Consider the following 25,496-nt stretch of genomic DNA (forward strand, 5'->3'; position numbering starts at 1 on the left):
AATGAGAGGAAACAATCTCAAAATAGATCTATACATAAAAAAATGTTATACACAAGTGCGCGAGCGAGCGCGCGCACACACACACACACAAAGAGTGGAACCTCATCGAAATGTCGCCAGAAATCTCTGACATTTACATGGGAAGAAACCAAAGTCAAGAATGATGAGGTACAACACTTTGACAGTGTTGAGGGAATTATTTGTTTAGCAAAGTGATGGCGTTCAGGAAAAAAATGTTCTTTTGTCTAGTTGTCTTGGTGTGCAGTGCTCTATAGTGACATTTTGAGAGTAGGAGTTGAAACAGTCTATGTCCAGGATATGAGGGGTCAGTAATATATATACGTAGGTTTGGGCATAATTGGGTCTTTTCCCGTGCAAGGTTGATGGAATCCTGGTGATGTTTTGACAAGGTCCCACTCATCATCTTCAGGCTGGTGTTTTCAGCTTTGTGCTCAGGTGAACCATACTCACAGCAGCAGAAGCCAAAACTTCAGCCTGAAGATGGTGAATGTGATTTCGCCAAAACATCGCAAAGATACTCAAAATATTACACAGGAAAAAACCGGAACTCACAATATATGTGTGTGTCTGTGTGTCTGTGTATGTGGAGTTTAGATTATGGAGTCCAGAAATATGTTTAAAAGGATTAGTTTGCAACGCCTGGGAATTCAGCCCGGAAAAGAAAATATTATTTAGAATTTTGATAGTTTTAAATAACTGATGATCTGTCACACTGAAAATGAAATAAACCTGCTTCTTTTTCTTTTCAGGACATAGCTAGATGCAGTGTATAGAAAATAGGTTAAATAACCTCTAACAGTTAGGAAGTTGGAAAGTCTAGCTTAAAAAGTAAAAAATATTTCTCCATTGCTGGAATCATTTAGCCAGATACTGGATGGCTATCTCTCAGGGTGCTATAGGTATTATTTGCCTTGGAGTTCTAGCACTAGACATGGACTTGAACTAAATAGCACTCAAGGTCACTTCCAATTTTATGATCTCAGAAAATATATAAAGGGTACATTGAAAGTCAGCCCTGCATAATTCAGTCACGATATTTTGTTTTGTTTTCAGAGAAAATATTTCAGTACTTAGGAATGTGGAACATACTTCTGTGCATGTGCAGAAGAAAAAAAACCTGGGATTTAAAAAAAATATTTAAAAACCATTTTGAAAACAGTGCCCACGGACTGTGACTGGACAAACTGGCTATGTGACATCATTGTGACGAACACCAGCAGATCTCTACTGGTTCGGGTGAACTGGTCTGAACTGGGAGAAACCTATCTCTGCCCTGTACCAAGAAAGTACCAGGATTTTTGAATATTTCCAAGTTTGATAATAAGCAGTGGGAGGAAACAACTGGAAACAACTAATGAAAAATAAATCCAGGTAACATGGACAACTGTTGATCAACAGGAAACCAGACTCAAGAAATAAAGTCTGGATGGGATTATACTCCCCCTAAAGAAACAAGTCCCCAACTTAAAATGTGTCAGGACATTGCAAGTGATGTAAAATAGCTGCTAATTGACACAAAACACAGGGATAATCTGAAATCAGAGCTAAAAGGTTTAAGCTATTATCAGACATAGATAATTCAATTACAGATAATTTAAAACTTTTTTTTATTCTTTGCATTTTATTTACATGCATTTGTGTGATTTCTTTTTTTTAATTCAGTGATACCTTGTCTTACGAACTTAATTGGTTCCAGGACGAGGTTCGTAAGACGAAACAATGTTTCCCATAGGAATCAATGGAAAAGTAATTAATGCGTGCAAGCCCAAAATTTCACCCCTTTTGCCAGCTGAACAACCCATTTTTGTGCTGCTGGGATTCTCCTAAGGCTCCCTTCCATGGGAAACCCCACCTCTGGACTTCCGTGTTTCTGCGATGCTGCAGGGGAATCCCAGCAGGGGAATCCCAGCATCACAAAAATGGGTGCTTCACTGGCAATGGAAATCTGGAGGTGGGGTTTCCCAACGAGGGGAGCCTTTACCTGGCAACGGAAGTCTGGAGGTGGGGCATCCCAGCGGCAGCAGCGGGTTCGTAAGGTGAAAATAGTTCAGAAGAAGAGGCAAAAAAATCTTAAACCTCGGTTTCTTATCTCGAAAAGTTCATATGACGAGGGGTTCATAAGACGAGGTATCATGTATTGTGATTTTTAGACAGCAACTAGTGGTGGATTGCTCCTAGTTCGGACCAGCTCTAAGAACTAGTAGTGTCAGCAGTGGGAGGTTACGCCCACACGCCCTGTATGCTTCTGCACATGTGCAGAAATGTCAAGCACATGCGCAAACCAGTAGTAAATGATTTTTAGAACCCACTACTGCTACCAACCAAACAATATGAATTCATAACTGGTCATCCGGAGATTCAGTCATGTGAAAGCTTGGGAATGCTTCCAATTTTATCTGCAAGAACAGCTCAAAGGATACAGGGGAAAATTAGTGGGACTAGTGCTTTTGTTCTATTGTAAGAAATGGAAGCTTTTCTGTTCCAAGATAAACAAAAAAAAGAAAGAAGAAGCAGCAGCAGCTCTAATCGCTTTATGCTGCAAGGATATTATGACACAAAAGCCCACTGCAAAAAGCACCTTGCAATTTATGTATCATGCCTGTCATGGGTCTGGGAGTTGCAAAATCTATTGCAGGAAATAATCCTGTGATGATACATTAATTATCATGAGCGTGCATTCATGGTTTAGGTCACTGAAGAAGCCTAATCCTTTGTATACCCAAGAGTGACCCATCAGTAAAACGCTGATGTGATACAAAGAAGAAAAAAAACAATTACATACAGCCCAAGGCTGCCGCTGCTGTTACCTACAGAGAAGAATCCTGGAGAGCTTTAAAGCACAAAAGAGGAAAGAAAAGGTTTTTCTCATTTAAAAATTGGTACATTAAATCCAAGGAAACCTGACAGGCTGAGAAATAATGGCCTGAGTTTACTCTTATTTAAAAACTGGCTGCCTGCTGCTTTTGCTGCAATCACCACTCAGGCTTTCAGCACAATTTCAAATTAAATATACATAAGTGCTTTCAAGAGCTGTTAATTTGAAGGTCGTTAAAGAGCATAAAATATATTCCTTTTATTTATAAAGAGGCACACAATAACGCTATAGCATACAGACTCCTATTCTGGTCTCTGCAGCATTTATTATTGCCAGTGCACAAGTGATTGACTCCCCCCAGACATAGATATCACAAAATACACCAACACACACACAGAGTGGTTTGCAACCATCCACTGCTCAGCCTTTCCTGGATTTCGAGGACAAAGAGACACAGAAAACAGGGGAGTAACAGATGCATTTGACAAGGGGAAAATTCTCCAACTCAGGGGCAAGCACAACGCCTGCTGCTCAGAGCTCTGGTTGTATTCGGTGCATTCTAGTCAGTGCCTTGATATACCGTTCTGACAAAGCATCCTGCCACTCAGATCTGCCTTCACCTACTTTTGAGTTCTGCTTATAAGCCCGCCGTGCTCAGTGGAATTGTAAACAGCCATTTAACAAACACAGCACCATCTGTCTGTATCTGTAAGGGGCATTTTATCACTTGCCTAGCCATTCAGCGCAGGTTTTATTCGGGCTGTCTAAGAGTCTCCCCGCCAGCAAAGGTCCTACCCATGACCTTCCTTCTGCCCCCATCTTGGCAGTGAAAACCCCTTGTGGCCACCTCTTCCAACCTCCTTGCCCTTCTTTTTGCTTCTCTTTTGCCACAGCTGTCATTTTCTGAGATAAATTACCTGGTGTTACAGCCTGTCAGCATTCTCATAGCATCTCTGCTGAACAGGAGGAGGGGAAGACAAGGTTGAAGTGGGTGGGATAGGAGAGGAGAATTGGAATAGATGGAAATAGGCCACTGCTTCAGAAAATTCAAATAAGGAGCATTTCAGATTTAAAGATGCAAGAGAAAATAAAGCAGATTTAATCAAAAAGAGCAGGGAAAAAATGAGCTTTATAGATAAATTGATGAATGGGAAAATAATGAAAAATGAAATATAAAAGAATTATATTTTCATGGTTTTTGATATTAATAGCATTCAATATTATTAAGAATATAATCAGATGGCTATAAACAAAGCTTACTAGGCTTCAGAATTTTCAACTACCCTGGAGAATGAATGTTGGGCTAGATAATTACACGTAGATCACAAGCCAACGGCAGTATGGCACACTTGAGTGTAGGAAAATAATCAATGATACTATGTACTACATGAAAGTATTAAATACAAAAAGAAGAAATAATAAATATGTAGCAAAAATTGACTTGTTTAGAACTTTACTTTTCCCAGAACATCACATGAGAATTTGGGCTTCAAAATGAAATATGAACATGCATAGAAAACTTGAATTTTTCACAATAATCATCTCAGTATCTATGATACAATAAACACTATAGCAGCTAGTGGGGTTTCAGCAAGTATTAGACTAAATATAAATTAGCATAGTTTACATTCTAATAGCGTTTTACAAATTTTATCCGTTCTTATACTTTTATAGTTAGCCAGTTTGGTTATTTATAGTGTTCAGGTTATTTATGATAAAATTGATTGTAATTCTATAGTTCTCTTTCAGATTTTAATTCCTGTACTTTGTGATTTTATGTTAACAATTTATTTTTATATTATTTTATTTTATTCATATGTTTTTAAAGAGAATCAGCTTGACCTTGTTGTTTATAAAAAGGGAAAGGGGAGCTTTAGACAAGCTTTCAAGATTATAGGTGGCAGGGTGGCTCAATGGTTAAGGCACTGGGCTTGCCTGCTGGAAAGTGGGCAGCCCAGGTTTGAGAAGCAAGTGCCACATGATGGGGTGAGCTCCGATCCTTGGCTCAGCTCCTACCAACCTAGCAGTTCTAAATCATGCAAATGCAAGTAGATAAATAGGTACCACTTTAGAGGGAAGATAACAATGCTCCATGATGTCAGGCTGGCCATATGACCATAGAAATGTCTTTGGACAACATCTTGAAATGGAAGTAAGCGTTACCCCTATAATTGGCAATGCTCAGCGAAAATAAGATATACAAGGATTCCTTTTTTTCCAAGATTCTCCTTAATAGACCCTACAAAAATAAAACAGCATTCCAGCAATCCCCAAGTTGTCCATTTCTTGACTAAGCCTATCTGATCATATTACACATACCTCACATAATTTTCATGCAGAGAAATAAATCTCATGGTTTTTCCCCCCCAAAACAGAGCATAATGTTGATTTTGAGTAATCATACAAATAAGTACATACTTAGGATAACCTGAAGGTTAAAAAATAAATTATGGATTAATATGGAATGTACAGGCATAGCTATAACCTTTGGGACAACCATGACCCGATGATTGAGAATATCCATAGACATTTACTCTGAACAAATTTCAATCTTCAGAATTATGTGAGTCACATCTTAGGGTATTTAAAAAATTGGTTCATGAGCTGGCTTAAATTGTATGCATTATCTCTGAGAAATTGTAAAAATGTCTTTATGTTCAGAAATGAACATAAAAACATTTGGAAAGATTCTACAAGAACATCATAAATAATGTGATCATGAAAATAATAACTAGAATTAAGCAAGAATTATTGTAAGACTTAGTCTTACCAGATTACATTTATTTTATTTCTCAATTAAATAACTTCCTTCCTAATTTGCTTGTGTGGTATAAACATGGTACCTTTTTATTTCAGTAAACTTTTTGGTAAAGTATTTTATGACATTCTGATTTACAAGACAGTTCAGTGTGGGTTAGATGGCATGAGAATTACTGTATAAGGATACATAGCTGGCTGAAAAGTGCATTTATCAATGGATCCTTACTGAATTGGGAATGCCCTATTGGTTAGAGTGCCACAAGATTCGATGCAAGGTTCTTGCCCTTCCACATTTTTATTAATTTGCACGAAGAAGTGGAAAAATTATTTGTGCAATATACAAATGATGTAGAAGTGGTTTGGACAGGCAACACCTTAGAAGGCATGGACTAAACATGATAAATGATCTTGATAATAAAAATAAAATAAACAAATAAATAATTTTTTTTTTAATTTAGGGCAGGAATAAAACAGAGTTATAGAATGGGCTTAGTCACTGTATATGTGAAAAAGATAGTTCTTATAAAAAAAGATCTTGCAAAGGTACTTGATTGTAAGCAACATGCTTCAAGAATGTGATTGCCTACAAAATAGGCAAGTGAATTTTCAGACTGCATCAAGAGAAGTATAATTGCTTCCCACTCCCAAAGTAAAATTAAAAAAAAATGTAAAAGTTCCACTTTATTCTGCCTCAGCTACATTACATCTTCTGTGTTGTTCCCAGTTTGGAGAAACTGGAACAAGCTCAGGAAAGGGCAAGTATCAAAGTCCAGAGAAATCGAGTCCTATGAAATGAATGGAAGGAATCTCCTAAGCACATGATAGCATTCATGAAATAACTGAAGGATTGCATAGAGGTCAAGATCTCTTCTTTCTTCGAGGACATAGATTCATGAATTTAAATATAGATACAAACTGAACTTCAGAAAAAAATAATAAAAGTAACAGCAGTCCAATAGTGAACCCAACTGTTGAGTTCGCCTTCACTATCAGTATCCCCTTCAGTATCTAAGGTCTAAGATCCTGTGAATTAGGGAATTCTGGAACTGAAATCCACATTTATTGACATTGTTGATTGAGAAACACTATCCTAAATGGTCTTTCCATGTCTCTGTGTCTTGTGTTTTTGTGAAATATTTTTAAAATTAATTTTCTTAGCTGTTATTATTATTCGAGACAATGATGAATCCACATACAGATGGGAAGTTGAACAACTATCCTTGTGGTGTGACCAGAACAATCTAGAACTGAACACACTCAAAACCGTAGAAATGGTGGTAGACTTTAAGAGAAGCCCTTCCACCCTTCCACCTCTCACAATACTAGACAACACAGTATTTATTTATTTATTTATTTCTTAGATTTGTATGCCGCCCCTCTCCGAAGACTCGGGGCGGCTCACAACATGTAAAAAAAACAAATCATAAGCAATCAGACAGATGTAAAATATTTAGATATTTAAAAAACCCCATATGCTAACAGTCACACACACAGACATACCATGCATAAAGTAAACGTGCCCAGGGGGAGATGTTTCAGTTCAGTATCAACAGTAGAGACCTTCATATTTCTAGGTTCTATCATATCTCAAGACTAAAATGGTCACCTAACATCAAAAACATCATCAGAAAAGCACAACAAAGAATGTTCTTTCTGCGCCAGCTCAGGAAGCTCAAACTGCCCAAGGAGCTGCTGATACAGTTCTACAGAGGAATCATTGAGTCTGTCATCTGCACCTCTATAATTGTCTGGTTTGGTGCTGCAACCCAACAGGACCAACACAGACTTCAGAGGATAATCAGAACTGCAGAAAAAACAATTGCTGCCAACCTGCCTTCCATTGAGGACTTGTATACTACACGAGTCAAAAAGAGGGCGGGGAAAATATTTACTGACCCCTCACATCCTGGACACAAATTGTTTCAACTCCTACCCTCAAAACGCTGCTACAGAGCACTGCACACCAAGACAACTAGACACAAGAACAGGTTTTTTTCCGAACGCCATCACTCTACTAAACAAATAATTCCCTCAACACTGTCAGACTTTCTACTAAATCTGCACTTCTATTCTACTAGTTTTTCTCATCATTCCTTTCACCCATTTCCTCCCATGTTGACTGTATGACTGTAACTTGTTGCTTATATCCTAAGATTTTTATTAATATTGCTTCTTCATTGCTTATTTGACCCCTATGACAATCATTAAGTGTTGTACCACATGATTCTTGACAAATGTATATTTTATTTTATGTACCCTGACAGCATATGCACCAAGACAAATTCCTTGTGTGTCCAATCACACTTGGCCAATAAAAATTCTATTCTATTCTATTATGTATTGAATTTGCCTTTTTACCACGAACTAGGGAATTGTAAAGAAATTATGCTGAATCCTTCCTACAGTGTATATGACTTTCCATGAGCTAGAAGCCAAAATGGCCATTTTCCTATTATCACCAGATAGGTAATAAGGTAATTGCCCTGTTACTTCTAGGAAAGGCTAATAAATTTCACAAATAAGGATTCAGAGCTGTAGAAAAATGTCATACATTCCATTAACTGAGTAGTCAGCCAGGCAAAATGATATGTTTATAAATTCAGCCATCATAGTCCTTCTTTCGTACTTTTTGAATTTATTGTAATAAAAGCAAAAAGCCATCAAACATTAGAACAAAGGCTCTTTCAGTCCACCTTGTGTGAATTTCAATGGCCTCTTTATAAGATTAATATTCAGAATACATCTTTTCCATGCATGTTGCATTTGCTTTGACAACATAGCTGAATACTGATTCTTACACACGTTACTTCAAGGGATTCATGATGAGTTATCGGACAGGGTTCTTTCGTCCAGTTAAACGAGGGATTTCTCTTTTTCCCCATCAGACTTTTGTATTTTGTATCTTGTTAGTATTTACTTCTAATCTGGGCAGCATGAAAGTTTTCAAACATCTTAAAATAATAGTGGTATAAAAATAAAAGCCTTTGCCATGAATCAAGTTGTCCTTCCTATTGCTTTTGGTTTCTGGAGACATTATTATTATTATTATTATTATTATTATTATTATTATTATTTATTGGATTTGTATGCCGCCCCTCTCCGCAGACTCGGGGCGGCTAACAACAGTGGTAAAACAATCCAATTAATAAAAACAACTAAAAAACCTTATTATAAAAAACCAAACATGCTCCTGTCTGTGTCACATTTCAGAGCAGCACAGCCTAGTAAGGAAGTTCATCTAAAACTAAACATTACATGACTTACAAAGTTTTGCTTTGCTATTGAATTGTGCTCATTCTGAAGCAGGGAAATACAGCTGTAATCTTTGAACTGCAGGTGGCTTCCGAGGGACTTTCGGAAAGACTCCAGAGAGCTCTCCTATGTCATTGCCCAATTTACATTAACTTCAATCTCTGGTTTGCGGCAACATTAGACTTGTAACTGAATACAGTAATTTATTTTTTAAAAAAATATAGAGAGAGATATAGAGGCATACAATGTCAATAATTTAAAAAGTAGCAATGTTGTTGAGCTAAAATCTGTCTTTTAATATTCAGGTATATGGTATGAAAGAGGCACTCTCAAGTTTGCTTTGATTTGTCTTGAAGCTATAAAATAATTAGCAATAGCAGAGTTATTAATTTCTGTTAACTATTTTCACTGCATTCTGAAGCCTTGCTGGTTGCTTATACTTCCTAATGTGCAAAAGGTTTCGCGGCAGTTTTCTTGCAATGTATTTCTTTTTAATTTAATTACAATCTGGGGAAGTTGAAGACCAAGAAGGGATGACTGTTCAGTACAGATAGCCTTCGACTTATGACCATAATTGGAAGCAGATTTCCCATTGCTAAGCAAGGGAGCTAAGTGAATTACGGCCAAATTTACAATCATTTTTATCATGGTTATTAAGTGAATTACTACAGTTGTTAAGTGAAACATGCAGTTGTTAAGTGAATCAGGCTTCCCTCCCTGACTTTGCTTTTCAGAAGATAGCTGGTGCATCACAAATGGCAATCACATGACTTCAGGATGCTAAAATGATGTTAAAAAGATGCTGGATTTTGATCATCGTTACCATGGGGATGCTGCAATGGTTTTAAATGCAAGGACCAGTTGTAAGTCACTATTATAACTTTGAACAGTTGTTAAGTAATTTTTTTGTAAGTCGAGGACTATCTATATAGTAAAATACAGGATTTACATAAATACCTCTGGCCACCTCAAACAAAATAAGCACAAGGATAATCATACTTCACTTATGAGAATTTCAATAACACTTGGAATTTAAAGAATTAAAAGAAGTTCTCTTTCATTAAATTGAATGATAACTGGCAGAAAATACTGTAGGACGTTTTTCTTCAAGATACAAATAAATAATGGTGATAACAATGACAGCATTAACAATGAAATGTTAATAATATGACAATAACAATGAAATGATGATAACTATAATATTAGCAGTATTGAAAAAAGTAACTGTAAAAATAATTATGATGCTAATCACAACAGCATTCATTCATTAGAATAACAGTGATTATTAGTTCATATTTTTGGTCCTGACATTTTGGCCCAGTTTATTTCTGGAAATATATCCTGGCCCCAAATATTTGCCCTAAGGCACCTGTAGAGGATGGTGCAAATTGGATTACGATCAATCCTCTGTTAATTAGAAAGGATAGAAACTTTTCTTTCCTCAGCTGCCTCATTTTAAGATTCCCCCAATATGGGATATAAAATAATAAAAATAAAATCCTTTATTGGTGTGCCAATACTAATTGTTTTTGTTTACTTCCTGTGGGGAAAGTTATGAGTCAGAAATAAAGCAACTGGTAGAGGAAATAAACAAATTGATCTTGTAACTTGTAGCGGGCCCCAGAGCAATAGTCACAAATTCAATTGGATACCACTCTATAAATATAAAACAATAGGCACTTTGACCCTTGTTCCAACTTCATATGATAAATGATCATCTTTCCAAGGAATAACTGGAATTAATTCTGACTGATCAGCATTTTATAGCTGCGGGGCACATAACTTCATATGACTGCCTGTTATATTGAAAATCTCAAAGTAACAATAAAAACAGTTCTTTTTCTAGCCACAACTCAATGATTATCCTACTGCTGAGTTTTGGTAAATGCTAAAGCTATTATCCATAAAATAAGAATTACTGATTACAAAATCTATTCAACCAAATGTCTTGCCACCCTTTATTTTATTTATTTATTTATTAAATTTGTATGCCGCCCCTCTCCGTAGACTTTGTTCTGGTCCCTGGTCACTTTAAAGAAAATACTCAGTACCAGTAGTTTCAGAGGAGGACTTAACATAATGACCAAGGTCCAGAACAGAAAATATTAGAATTATCTTCATAGCATTACTCCACTTTATAGTAAATAACATTTTTATAGTCCACAAGGAAGATGCAGTGGACTATAATTACAAAATGAGGATGCACTAACTGCTGTAGAAAAAAAATGTGGATGTCTGTTTCCTCCCACTCCCCCCCACCCCCAAAAATAATTGCAATGCTCTAAAATAATAAAGATGCAAAATATTATGGAAATAATCTGTTTGGAATCAACACATCTTCTCACACACCTATATTTCAGGAACAAGTACTTGCATCACTGATTCCTTCCATATGCTACACTTAAGTGTTAAGACATGTATATAGAAAGCATGTGGGGTATGGTCGATGCTTTCATAACTTTGCTTCTGCAATAGTCATGGCAAGGAAGCCATGCACAAAGCTTCTTGAGCTCTTTTAAAAGAAGGGGGAAGCCCTAATATAGACAGTGGGCACTACTATCCAACACTAGCAGCTCTCTTAACAGTGTCTTCTTTGGCATTGGTTCTCTGAGATGACTTAATAGATGGTATCTGATCCTGAAAGCCAGAATACAGATTGTCCTTGGAAAATGGATAAGTAATCTATTGATGGCAACTATTTTTTATGTTCCTTTGATAGTGGAACGATTAAATGATAATATATCTAGACTAGGAAAAAGCCTACCCGAAAGATCATTGTTTTGCATAAACTCTCCACATACTCTATTATGTGGGTTAGCAGAAGAAGAATAGCAATTTTATTCCACAAAGCACTCTCAGATAAGCAGAGAAATTCTGTTTTAAGTTAAGTATTTCAAATAGGGAATGACATTTGTAATTAACAGTAAAATCAAATATAGAAAAGGAAGAGCTGAAGGCATGTTAGAATGTTAAAGAAACAGTGAGAAAAGGCTAGCAAGAAAAGGGTGGGCAAAGGGACAGAAGTGATACAGGAACCTACCTCTGATGCCATGAAACCAAAATCAATATATATCAAAATCCTGAGGTCCAAATAATGGAACTAAAGATTTCCAATCCATCTTTTTCTGGTCACTGGAGGACTAAGCCTTCTGCTTAGTTGACATTCCGTAACTGTTCTACATGAAAACCTTGTTGCAAAGTGAAGTCTCCTGCTTCCTTTTTCCTTATAAATTCATTCGCTTTCTTTTTCTCTTTTCATTTCCCAGTACACACATTCCATGCCCAGTTGAATTAGACAGAAAGCAAGGCACATCACTTCCGTCTCCCAATGGATCCCCAAGTTCCATGAAAAGGATGATCAGCCACCAGTCCAGCTTGGTTGTTGTTTCTTCTGTGATGGATAAGCTGCGAGTGACTCCACAGTTAAGCTGACATATAGACAACACGCACACACTTGCGGGAACATCTTTCGCCCCTTTTTTCCCCCCCATGAGGATATCGTTTTCCCTTTTGCAAAAAAATGCAAGCAAAAGAAAAAACAGGATTTTCTATTGAAGGTACAACTCTTCTTCAATATGAAGACATTAACTGGGTTGGTCTTGATCCCCCATGCAGTGGTCAGTGAAGTCCTTTGTAACTGATGGCACAATGTTTGGAGGTTCTTATAGTTAACTTTAGGAACTGTTGAACAACATTTGCCATAGTTTATGAGCCAAAGAGGGAAATGGGTGGATAAGAATGACTCTGGAAGAAGAACTAAAGAAGAGAAGGAAGGGAATCTGACTGCTGAAGATTGTTGCTCTGGTTGCCTCTTTCTTCTCCATTGGCCTCTTGACTACTGCTCACTGGTGGTAGGACTGAAGTCTCTTTTCTTCCCAAAACACATTGGTTTTCTTCACTTTTTTAAAATATTTGATTTGTACATATTTATACTTATTTATATTCTGTTTTCCATGGCATTTCCCATAAATGTGCTTCTGTTGGTGTGAGAAACATAATTTGCCATTTAGAAACAAATTCCATATATTCTTTGTCCGCAGCGCATAAGAGTTCCCAAATAATTATCCAATCTCTATAGACATCACAACTGCTTTGTCAGCCTCCCCTCCCCTTCCCCATCCAACCCTCTTCTGTCCTCCCCTCTTTTTCTCCCATTGTTGTAAGAAGACACGCAGCATCATGCCATCGCAGTTGGTGACTGGCTCATCTGTACTCTCATAGACTGGACACTGCTCAGGATCTTCTTCTGGTGTCCGGCTAAAGTCACCCCTATTCTTAGAAGATCTCTGCAAAAGATAAGAGACAGGATCATACTTGTGGAGAAGAGGTCTTTGTCTCCTGTTTATATGGACAAGATACATGAGCTGGCAAATTCAAAATGCAGTTGCAGAAAGTGAAGCTGCTATCCTAAGATGAGCAAACAGCACTGATATAAGATGTTGAATGAATGTATATGTGCATGATTCAAAAGAGTAGTCTTTTTTTCCTCAAACCCATAACAAATAGATGCTTAAGTAAAGGATCATAGACTTAGTTCTCTCTTCCTTGAAGATCCTAACTTCCCAGGTGTCTTGAGACGATAAGCTACTTTATGTTGTTACAAATGATGATAATGTAAGCAAGGAGAAGAATTTCTGAGAAATGTCTTATTTCTAAATTAACTGGTCACTACATGAGTCCTGTTGTACTAATTGGTAGAGTGGTTGCAATCTTTGAATGAAAGGAACGATGTCAGACACGCCCCAGTTTATGGATTCAAATTCCAGACCTGGTTGGAAGCTGGTAGCTTGTTAGTGAATTCTAAAAACTATAAAGTGCTGACTGAAGAGAGTGTGAAGATGAATGACACTGATGAATATATAGTATGGCAGATGCAAGGGAACTGGTGGAAATTTCCAGAGCACAAAAGAGATTATGGAGGCACAGAGGCCTGAAAAGAGAAGCAAAGGAAGAGTGTGAAAGTGCTTTTGGATGAAGTCATGTTGCCTTGTAAGTTATGAATGATCTATTTTCCTGACGGTTATATGTGTTTCTCATTGGTGATTTTTTAATATTAATTCCAAGAGAAGTTAATAATAAATAAAACATTCATTAAACAGTTTAAATATAATAATCTAAACCAAAACAAACCAAAACAACCCCCCAAAAAATCAATTTATGAAATAAGCATAAATCAGTTAGTTTTCAAAAGCCAACCAAACCAATAATCAACAGTATTATTTCTGTCTGTTTTCAGAAGATTAGCATATTCCTGGTGCCAAAATCCTTTCTCTGATCCAGGTTTAGTTTTTGTTGATTATTTGAAGCATGAAAAGAAAAGCTTGATCTCATCTTCTTCCATCACTGAAGCAAATAGGGAAATGAGAAGTTTGCCACTTACTCCGATGTCATTTGTGCAACTAACTGAAGGGATGTGAAGCCAGCAGTTAGAAAACTGTCTCTGTACTGGTTCATTTTGATTGCATTCAACCAATCGTCTACTGAGGTAAAGGCAGTGAAATCTGGGATGGAGCGATCCAACAGTGGCTGAGAAGGCCTGAAACAGAAGGCAAGCAGTGAGTCAGAGATGAAAAAAACAAAGCCCACTGCAACAATATCGCCAAAAAGGCTTCTAGAGTTGTTAACCTGATCCTACGCAGCTTCTGCTCTGGCAAACTCACGCTACTCACCAGAGCCTACAAAACTTTTGCCAGACCCATCCTTGAATACAGTTCATCTGTCTGGAACCCATACCACATCTCAGACATCAACACCCTTGAAAATGTCCAAAGATACTTCACCAGAAGAGCCATTCACTTCTCCACTCGAAACAGAATACCCTACGAAAGCAGACTATCAATCCTTGGTCTTGAAAGCTTAGAACTACGGTGCCTAAAACACGATCTAAGTATTGCCCACAAGATCATATGCTGCAACGTTCTACCCGTCAATGACTACTTCAGCTTCAATCGCAACAACACAAGAGCACGCAACAGATTCAAACTTAATATTAACCGCTCCAAACTTGACTGTAAAAAATATGACTTCAGCAACCGAGTGGTCGAAGCATGGAACTCATTACCTGACTCAGTAGTGTCAACCCCTAACCCCCAACATTTCTCCCTTAGACTATCCACGATTTACCTTTCCAGGTTCCTTAGAGGTCAGTAAGGGGTGTGCATAAGTGCACCAGTGTGCCTTCAGTCCCCTGTCCAATTGTCTCTCCTTATCTCATTTATCTTTTCTTCCTTTCAAATTTGTTCACCTATACTTTTATATCTTGTCTTCTATTCGTTTCTTTAGTTATATTACTACATATCTATTCTCTTCAATGTGTATTATGTATTGGAATAAATAAATAAATAAATAAATAAATAAATAAATAAGCAAGCAAGCAAGCAAGCAAACAAACAAACAAACAAACAAACAAACAAACAAACATAGACAGTAAAGGAGTTCCTCCTTTTTCACTGATTTGCTTAATCTTCTGCTACTATTCATTTAAAACTTCAGCGGATCTGGTGGTCCACATTGTGGTTATTATGAATTGATTAGCCAAACTGGAATAAGCAAGAGTTTATTTTAAGTGGCGGAACTGAAGTAAATGCAGTTATTGAAAATTTGAGGATTTTAACATTCTTCAATATTATTGTAATAACAGCTGAAAAAGAAATCCTGGTCATTTTTTGCAACAGCAATAGAAACTTTCATTAATCAAACTATAAATTATCTAATGCTATTTTCTCAGAAAGGAACATCCATTTAAATTTAATTTGTTAATTAAAAAGGGATAACTGATCCTCCAAGTATCTTTTACTAGCTACAGCTTTTTTCAAAAAGTTTAATATGGTATTTTAGGTCTCAGTTAAAACATAGTAATATATGTGGAAACTTACACAGCGGTGATGGTAGCCACAGTTTTGAGGCTCGCTGGATTTCGGATCATTTTATCTAAAGTGTTAACTATTTCAGCAAACCGTGGCCTTGTGTTGCGGTCTTTCTGCCAGCAATCTAACATAAGTTGATGTAGAGCAGTTGGACAATCCATAGGTGGCGGGAGCCGGTAATCTTGCTCAATTGCATTAATTACCTATAAATGTAATAAATATGTAATAAATCAATGTGTCAATGTAGTAGAAAGAGATATAATTCTGAAAATCACTGGAGTTAAAATAATATTTTAATCAGAATGTAAGTCTCTTAAACCACTGCTACACATGCATAACCTTCTATATTTATTCACTTTATTACAGTTTTTGAGTGATTGGTTCCAAGTCCACAAACATAAAACCCCCTGAAAGTTCCAGGATTTAATATTCAGATGTGTTCCACATCTTTATCAGAATTTACTATTTGTCAACGATATATTTATTTTTACATGTTTGACATCAGGGCTATGTCCCAAGAACTACCAAGGCCAAATTCCCAGCCAAAGAAAGCAAACAGAAAAGAAAATAGGTTAGACAGTGATACCTCGTCTTACAAACCCCTCGTCATACAAACTTTTCGAGATACAAACCTGGGATTTAAGATTGTTTTGCCTCTTCTTCCAAACTATTTTCACCTTACAAACCCAAGCAGCCGCCACTGGGATGCCCCGCTTCCAGACTTCTATTGCCAGCGAAGCACCCGTTTTTGCACTGCTGGGATTCCCCTGCTGGGATTCTCCTGCAGCATCACAAAAACACGGAAGTTCGGAGGTGGGGTTTCCCATGGAGGGTATCCTCAGGGGAATCCCAGCAGCACAAAAACGGGCGCTTCGGCTGGCAAAAGGAGTGAGTTTTGGGCTTGCACGCATTAATCACTTTTTCATTGATTCCTATGGGAAACATTGTTTCGTCTTACAAACTTCTAACCTTACAAACCTTACGAACCAATTAAGTTCGTAAGATGAGGTATCACTGTATCTTAATAAGCCATCATAGAAATATTAGTGAATTTTTCATGTGAATCAAATTTTGCATGTTTTATAAACATACCTTTTGACTTATATAGTAATGGCAATCAGACAGAACTTTAATCATATTGTTGATAATGCTCAGTAATTGGCAGCCAAAATTTTTACTGCCACACTGTGGGTGTGGCTTATTTTGTGAGTGTGGCTTAATGGTCATGTGACTGGATAGGAGTGGCTTGTCGGCCATGTGATCAGGTGGGAGTGGCTTGAACAATCATCACCGTTCAAGTGAACTGTTAAATCCTCAACTTACAATCTTACCAGTGTCACTCTCTGTGGTGACAATTTGCTTCACGTTTTCCGCGCTCTCCTTCCTGGGTCGTCCCCCTGCCTCAGGCAAATGAGTGCTGCCAGAAGCATAAATGCTGCCAGCACCACTTCCACTCACTCTTTCTGCTTGTACCTCAGGTGGGAGGTGGGTGCGTGAGGCTGGAGCGGAGCAGGGCAGGAAGGAGAAAAGAGGGAAAAAGCAAGGAGCACAGATGCAGCAGCAGCGGCAGGGGAAAAAAAAGAAAAAACAAGCCGAGACCAGTAATCCAGGAAGTGATAGCTGCCGATCAGCTGGAGCTGCGCGTGCATCTTCATTTCTGTGTTCCACCCCGTCCTGCCTGCTGCCCCCCCGATTATGCTAGTAGCAACTATCATGTGGGATGAATCATACAAGTTTTGACCATGACACAGAAAACCTAAATCCTCTGTGATTGCCAGGATCCTGATCTTAATGAGTTCCACTTATTCTAATAGGAAAACTTTCACTGTCACCAATGGGGAATCACAATGGAAAAATAACATTAGTGGTGTAAATTGGCATGTACCTCAAGATGCTCCTACAGCTTTCCCATAACCCCAAGTTGTAAAAAAGCTTTAGTAAAGATTTCTATTGTTTGCTTATCTGGACTGAAATATGTACTATGGAATATTTTCAATATTATGAACTCAAAACTAGATGAAACCAACTGGAATTCCAATTCAGCGGTCTTACGCTTTGCGTTTCTATCTTCTTTACTTTCAAAAATGGAGCCCTTTTAAAGTTGAATCATTTCAGCACACTAACAGCATGCAATCAGGAATAAAGGAAATAGTTTGCCCTCTGCACACAAGGAGCAACAAAACAGTGCTGGCTCTGGAGAAAAAAAGGGTATTCAGAGGTTAATTTGACTTATGTTGCTTCCAGATAAAGGAAGTCCCTTCCCTGTTAGCAGCCGCTACACTCGCTGTTTCTGCCTATCATGCTGTAGTGGAGACTTCATCAAGGCTCAACGCCTCACTCATAAAGTCTCTGAAATATTTCAAAAGCCTGCCAGGCTCTTAGTGTCCAATTATCATACACTGGCTGGCTGGTCTTTCCAGTTCCTCTCCACTTCTCCATTTCTTTCATCTCTGATGCTCTTTCTTACTGTAGACATTGAAGGGGGAAGGAGGAGCGGCAGCAGCAGCTGTGGATTTTGTATCTCCCAGTTAGTAGTGCCAAGTGTCTCTCTATAGCTCAGCATGCACCAGGGTTGGAGACAACTGAGTTATGTCTGAAAGGGACTAATACATAAATCAGACATCCTCACTCTGTTCCGAGAGGGAAAAGTATGATTTAAGTATTACAGATGGGATTCTTTTTAAAACTGCACGAGCACAATACTGTACATGTAAAAATTTTACTACATAGGGTAATGTATGATTGGTTGTTAAGTTGTTAATGAACATTCATCTTAACTCATGTCTTCTTTGAAAGTGGAAATGGGACTACCTCCCTCTCCCACTTCGTAGCCATTAAGGTAAAACTGGACTGGTCAGTCCTAAATAGAGTAAACTTGCTGATTAGACAACAGCAATAGTACTTAGACTTATATATTGCTTCATATAGCAGTGATGACGAACCTATGGCATGGGTGGCACAGGTGGCATGTAGAGCCATATCTGCTGCCACATGAGCCATTGCTCTAGCTCAGCTCCAACGTGCATGTGTGTGCCGGCCAGCTAATTTTTGGCTTCCTGGAGGGGAGGGCATTTTTAGAATAGAATAAAATTGTATTGGCCAAGTGTGATTGGACACACAAGGAATTTGTCTTGGTGCATATGCTCTCAGCGTACATAAAATAAAATATACATTTGTCAAGAATCATGGGGTAAAACACTTAATGATTGTCATAGGGGTCAAATAAGCAATGAAGAAGCAATATTAATAAAAATCTTAGGATATAAGCAACAAGTTACAGTCATACAGTCAACATGGGAAGAAATGATGGGATAGGAATGATGAGAAAAACTAGTAGAATAGAAGTACAGATTTAGTACTTCTATTTAGTACAACATGGGAAGAAATGATGAGAAATAGGAATGATGAGAAAAACTAGTAGAATAGAAGTACAGATTTAGTAGAAAGTCTGACAATGTTGAGGAAATTATTTGTTTAGTAGAGTGATGGCGTTCAGAAAAAAACTGTTCTTGTGTCTAGTTGTCTTGGTGTGCAGTGCTCTGTAGCGACGTTTTGAGGGTAGGAGTTGAAACAATTTATGTCCAGGATGTGAGGGGTCAGTAAATATTTTACCTGCCTTCTTTTTGACTCGTGCAGTATACAGGAAGGCAGGTTGGCAGTAATTGTTTTTTCTGCAGTTCTTATTATCCTCTGAAGTCTGTGTCGGTCCTGTTGGGTTTGCAGCACCAAACCAGACAGTTATAGAGGTGCAGATGACAGACTCAATGATTCCTCTGTAGAACTGTATCAGCAGCTCCTTGGGCAGTTTGAGCTTCCTGAGCTGGCGCAGAAAGAACATTATTTGTTGTGCTTTTTTGATGATGTTTTTGATGTTAGGTGACCATTTTATGTCCAGGGATGCCAAACACGAGCCTACTGGGCCAAACACGAGCCTACTGGGCCCACTAGAAGTTGTGAAACAAGCTGTTTCTAGCCTTCAGAGGGTGGGAGAAGCTGTTTTCACCCTCCCCAGGCATTGAATTATGGGTGTGGGCACTCATGCATGCGCAATAGTGCGCGCCCACATTCTTTTGGCACACAAGGAAAAAAAGATTCACTGTCACTGCTCTATAGCCTTCTCTAAACAGTTTACAGTGTCAACATATTGCCCCCCCCGAATCTGGGTCTCCATTTTACCAATCTTGAAAGGATGGAAAGCTGAGCGAACCTTCAGCCAGTGTGAATCGAACTGCTGGCAGCCAGCAGAATTAGCCTGCAATACCAATTCTAAACACTGTGTCACCACAGCTCTTCCATATGAGTGAGAAAGCCTAAGAGAGTTCAAACCCTTGAGGATGCACTTGAATGGTATCGAAGTAAAGGTGGGGTGGGGTGCTTTCACATAGCGCAGTAAGGAGGACTTAAATCTGTCTCATTTATCACTGGTGAGCAAGATGGAAGCCACATCACAGAGAATGGTAGAAAGAAAAGAAGTGGCAGAGAGGTTAGAGCTTTATTTGGGGAGAAATACTTTCCTCCTTTTCCAGAGCCATTACATCTATAACTAAAAATAATTTCGGTATTCAGAAAAAGTGCCTGCCTGTATTGAAGACCCATAACAGACAGGTTGTTGGACTAAATAGACAAGACAGAAAAGTCCCCCCCCCCCCAATAAAGAAATCAAGCAAAGTTTTACTATGTTGTGCACAGAGCGTCATAAACTTACATCTTGATTGGACATGTCCCAATAGGGTCTTTCTCCAAATGACATTACTTCCCACATAACAATACCATAACTCCATACATCACTGGCGGAGGTGAATTTACGGTAGGCAATAGCTTCTGGCGCTGTCCATCTCACTGGAATTTTCCCTCCCTGAAAGACAGCAATTATGAAGGTGTAAGCAGTGTAATATTGAAGCTGTAAGCAGTGTAACATACCAAAGGTTTCCTGTATAAAATTTAACCTATTTCATAGGTAAGTATTTATCTAAATCTATTGTAATTTACAATAGCAGCATAGTCTTAGAAGGAAAGGAATTCAATTAAAATGTGTTCCACGGATAGGGCACATTTTTTCTTCTTTTTCTTGCATATGAAGACAGACATTTTTTAAAAATATTGCTCTTATACTAATTAACACATTGATATCCACAAATTACCCTGGATTCTGTTAGAGGATTATTTCATCAGTATGCGCATACTAATACCAAAAGCAAATTTTTAGTGTTGGACACATGATTACAACCCATCAAATTATTTCTCTATGGTTAAGAATATATCTGGTGTTCTACTTTCCGTCTCTATTCTACTACTACTACTACTACTACTACTACTACTACTACTACTACTACTACTACAAAGGTTTGCTTCCTTGAGCCTTTTTCTTGCTAAGAAATTGCATTTAAAAAGCAGAGGGTTTTGCTGCAAAGCCAATACCAGGCCATGATCTAACGATTTCATAGTTTGTATTTTAGCATATTAATCCAAGTCAATTGTGATTTAGTAAATAAATCATGCTTAAGAAACAGATGGTTTAATGCAACATGTAATAGAAATTATTTTCTAAACACAACTGGGTTACACATAATCTGCTCCATGGAGAACAGGAAAACGTTTTCCAGAAGCAATTAAAGTATGATTGTTTTTCATCAGATAAATATCCTGTCTTTCCCTTATAAATTCATGACAGCATAAATGTCATTCCCATTTTCCTCTCCACACTCCTGTGAGGGATGTTGACCTGGAAATAAGTGATTGGTTCAAAATCCAGTCAGAATATCAGACAAAGTTAGCAGGCCTATGAAGACTGGCCATTGACTGCAGTTGTTTTTTTAACAATAGTTTGATATAGACCCAGAAATAATTCTATAAATTATTCCCAAGTATAAGCAGTAAATGGTTTCTGTGGATCATAATTTCCAGGGTTTTATAGACTGAGATAAAACAACTAGTTCAAATTATTGTATTAATGCAAACCTTTGGACTCCCCGGGCTTGTTCACAGAAACCGAGCGTGGAAGGAAGCACAGGTATCAGCTAGTCTGGTCATAAATATGCACTTTGATTTCAAAATTACTTTTTTCTTACCATTTCAAACAATTGTTTGTATAAATGATCACCCACTGAGATAGTCATTGAATGATGAGTGGGTGTAGAATCAAATTTCCCATGTTTTCCTTCTGGAAGAATAGCTAGTCTTTAATATAGAAACATAGAAACATAGAAGTCTGACGGCAGAAAAAGACCTCATGGTCCATCTAGTCTGCCCTTATACTATTTCCTGTATTTTATCTTACAATGGATATATGTTTATCCCAGGCATGTTTAAATTCGGTTACTGTGGATTTACCAACCACGTCTGCTGGAAGTTTGTTCCAAGGATCTACTACTCTTTCAGTAAAATAATATTTTCTCATGTTGCCTTTGATATACAACCGTAATTGGGATTGGAATTTTGGTTGCGAAGTGATGCAGTGATTAATCAAGCCATCCTATGAATGGATCTCATTTTATCATTTTTACCATAGTAATTAAGCAAATCACATGATGGTCAAGTGTATCATATGATTGTTAAGCAAATCCACCTTTCCCAAATTGACTTTGTTGGTTGGAATCCAGCTGGGAAGGTTGCAAGCGGCGATCTTGTTACTGCGAGATGTTGCAACTGTCATAATGTGAGCCAGTTTCCAAGCACCCAAATTGTGATCACACGATTGATGGCTGGTACAGCAGTTGTAACTTTAAGATTAGATCATAAATCATTTTTTCTGGTCATTGTAACTTTTAACTATTTTTTTAATGAATAGTCATAAATCAAAAGCTATCTGTAATTTTTTTAACTTTCTAAAAACTGTGAAGGTGTATAGCCTTGGTAGCGAATCTATGGCATGCTGAGCCATATTGGTGGGCACATGACCTAACCCTCCCATCTGCTTTGAAATTGTCCTCCCTCTTTGGAGGGAGGAAGAAAGCTAGGCTGGTCTGAAACAGAGGAGAAATGGGAGTAGGGGAGAAACCATGCAGCTAAGGACGAGGGGCTTGCCTACATCTCCCCCATGACCTCCCAGTAGACACAATATACAACAAGTAAAGTGTAAAAGCTGCTCCTACATGTATCAAATCAGCAGCAGCACCTGAATCAAAATTGTATTGTGAGTCCAGGTGACCGTCTCGTTTGTTGCCTCCTCCTTTTTTGGGAAGTGTTTCATTGCTGCTGCTGTTATTCAGATTACTTACCTACTTACTTGGATTTCTAGTCCGCCCTTCTCCACGGACGTTGTTTGGAAGGAAGAAGGTGCAGCTGCTGTTGCCCATGCTGTGGTTTGCATGGCAGCAGCGAGAGATTGCAGGGCTTAATTTTATTTCCCTTCCAAAACATACTGGGATGGCACCAGCAGCAGGCAGAGGCGATGCCCAGTCCATATCCAGAAGCTGCTGCAAACACATTTCGCGAAAGTGCTGAGTCCTACTTTTCGCTTTTGCCAAAATAGCCACTAGCTTGCAAATGAGCAAATGCCCATGCTACTGCCGGCCTTGTGCGAGCTCTTTGTCTTCCTGGCAGTGCTGATTTTAGCCACCCTGCTGGGCTGCTCCTGCTTGATGCAGGACGAGTCGGCTGAGATTTATGACCTCTGGAGTGCCCCCCATGCTGCTGGCCTGCCAGGGCCCTTTGTCAGCAGCCCCCGGTGTAGTCATGCCACTTCACCTGCTGATGCCTTCAGCCTACCGAACATCTTCCTGTAGGTCTACTCGGTGTTGCAGGCTCCAGGTTCTAAGCTGGGACTGGTGCTCTTCAGGTCCTGGCAGGCACTAGCTCTATGCCGGCTGTGTGTGGCGGCATTGGCAGCGCAGCTCCACCGGCAGCAGAGGGATGCTCAGTAGGTCCTAGATCTGGGACTCCTCAGCCTGCGCCCAGCAGGACAATTGAAAGCAGTGCTTCCAGGAGGGTGAAGAGCCCCCGCAAGGACAGAGCAGCAGAATCAGCTGTTAAGTGGCCAGCCAGCAGCAAGGCCACTTAACAGCTGCGAGACCACCTTCTGCCGCATGAATCCCAGCGGCAGGTTAGGTCCCACAGAGTTGGTCTTCTCCGGGTCCCATCGACTAAACAATGTTGTCTGGCGGGACCCAGGGAAAGAGCCTTCTCGGTGGTGGCTCCAACCCTCTGGAATCAGCTCCCTCCAGAGATTAGGACTGCCCCCACCCTCCTTGCCTTTCGTATACTCCTTAAAACCCACCTCTGTCATCAAGCGTGGGGGAACTGAGACATCTCCCCTGCCTATGTAGCTTTGTGCATGATATGACTGTATGTATGCTTTTTATATATTGGATTTTTTTGCTTTTAGACTTTTTAAATGTAATACTGTTATTTTAGATTCCAATTATTAGATTTGTCATTATGTATTGTTTTTATCACTGTTGTGAGCTGCCCCGAGTCTACGGAGAGGGGCGGCATACAAATCTAATTATTATTAATAATAATAATAATAATAATAATAATAATAATAATAATAAATAGAGCTACAACGACTCTGGCCTAAGCCAGTGAAAGTGGTCCCAGTGGTACTTGGCACGCTGGGCGCAGTACCAAAGGATCTCAGCAGACATTTGAAAACCATTGGAATTGACAAAATCTCCATCTGTCAATTGCAAAAGGCCGCTTTACTGGAATCGGCAAACATAATTCGCCGCTACATCACACAGTCCTAGGTGCTTGGGAAGCGCCCAACTGGTGATGAAATACTAAATCCAGCATAGTGATCTTGTTTGCTGTGTTGTACTGACATAATAATAATAATAATAATAATAATAATAATAATAATAATAATAATAATAATGCCATCCAGCAGCACAAGTGGAGGCCAGGCCATACGGACAACTTGGGTCATTACAAATGTGGGCAAGCAGGTGGTAGGACAGAGAGGATGGGGCCGCTGGACTTGCTGCCTCCTGTACGGGTAAAAAAAAAAAAGATATCCCCGAAAATAAGCCCAAGTGCTTATTTTGGCGCTTAAAAGAAAATAAGACCCAGTCTTATTTTCAGGGAAACACGGGTAGTACTGTACTTTCTGCATGAGGAAAGAAATTAGCATTGTGACATTTATTCCAACTGTGATGTTCAGCATAAACAGTAGCTAACGAAATCTCATGCTCATGAATGCTAATGGACAAGCAAGTGTTTTGAAAAGGACAGCATGTTTCCTACAGAGAATATGTAGGTGTGCTCCCACTTCTAGGCCCAACAGCAGACGTCAAAGGCTGACAGCAACAGCTGTTTCCTTGCACCTCTTTGCATATCAAGTAGCAACAATGGTCTTCAGGGTTTTATCCTGAGTGACACTTCCTCACCCTTGGCTGTTTGTATTGTGAAACATGAACTTTTTTTTTTTTTTTTTGCTTCTGGCACTTTCCCCTAAGAAAGATACTAAAGGAAGGGCAAGGAACTGGGGTTGCCTTTGGCATATATATGACAGCTCATCACAATTTTCTGAGCATACCAGATGAAGCAAAGCAAGTGTTTCAGTTTTTTGGTTTAAAATTATATATTGCCAGTGATATGTAGTAGCTAATATAGGTACCATTTCATTATACAGTGATACCTTGTCTTACAAACTTAATTGGTTCCGGGATGAGGTTCTTAAGGTGAAAAGTTTGTAAGACGAAACAATGTTTTCCATAGGAATCAATGGAAAAGCAATTAATGCGTGCAAGCCCAAAATTCACCCCTTTTGCCAGCAGAAGCGCTCATTTTTGCGCTGCTGGGATTCCCCTGAGGCTCTCCTCCATGGGAAACCCCTCCTCCGG

At 38.7% G+C, this 25,496-nt stretch overlaps 1 protein-coding gene across 9 annotated transcripts in view; it reads right to left on the reverse strand.

Annotated features, from left to right (window-relative positions):
- The window catches only part of EPHB1 (EPH receptor B1), a 476,084-nt gene that overhangs the window by 16,800 nt on the left and 433,788 nt on the right, over positions 1-25,496 (reverse strand). For 6 of the 9 annotated variants that reach the window (XM_070753155.1, XM_070753154.1, XM_070753150.1 and 3 more), the window contains 3 exons: positions 20,420-20,569; positions 15,724-15,917; positions 14,229-14,384 (listed from right to left, as the gene is read on the reverse strand). In XM_070753155.1, coding sequence (XP_070609256.1) covers positions 14,229-14,384; positions 15,724-15,917; positions 20,420-20,569 — 500 coding nt within the window. Of the gene's footprint in view, positions 1-11,888; positions 13,135-14,228; positions 14,385-15,723; positions 15,918-20,419; positions 20,570-25,496 lie in introns of all 9 variants that reach the window. The other 3 variants (XM_070753153.1, XM_070753156.1, XM_070753149.1) reach the window with 1 other exon arrangement.

Source organism: Erythrolamprus reginae, chromosome 5, assembly GCF_031021105.1.
Source record: "Erythrolamprus reginae isolate rEryReg1 chromosome 5, rEryReg1.hap1, whole genome shotgun sequence".
Lineage (NCBI taxonomy): Eukaryota > Metazoa > Chordata > Lepidosauria > Squamata > Dipsadidae > Erythrolamprus > Erythrolamprus reginae.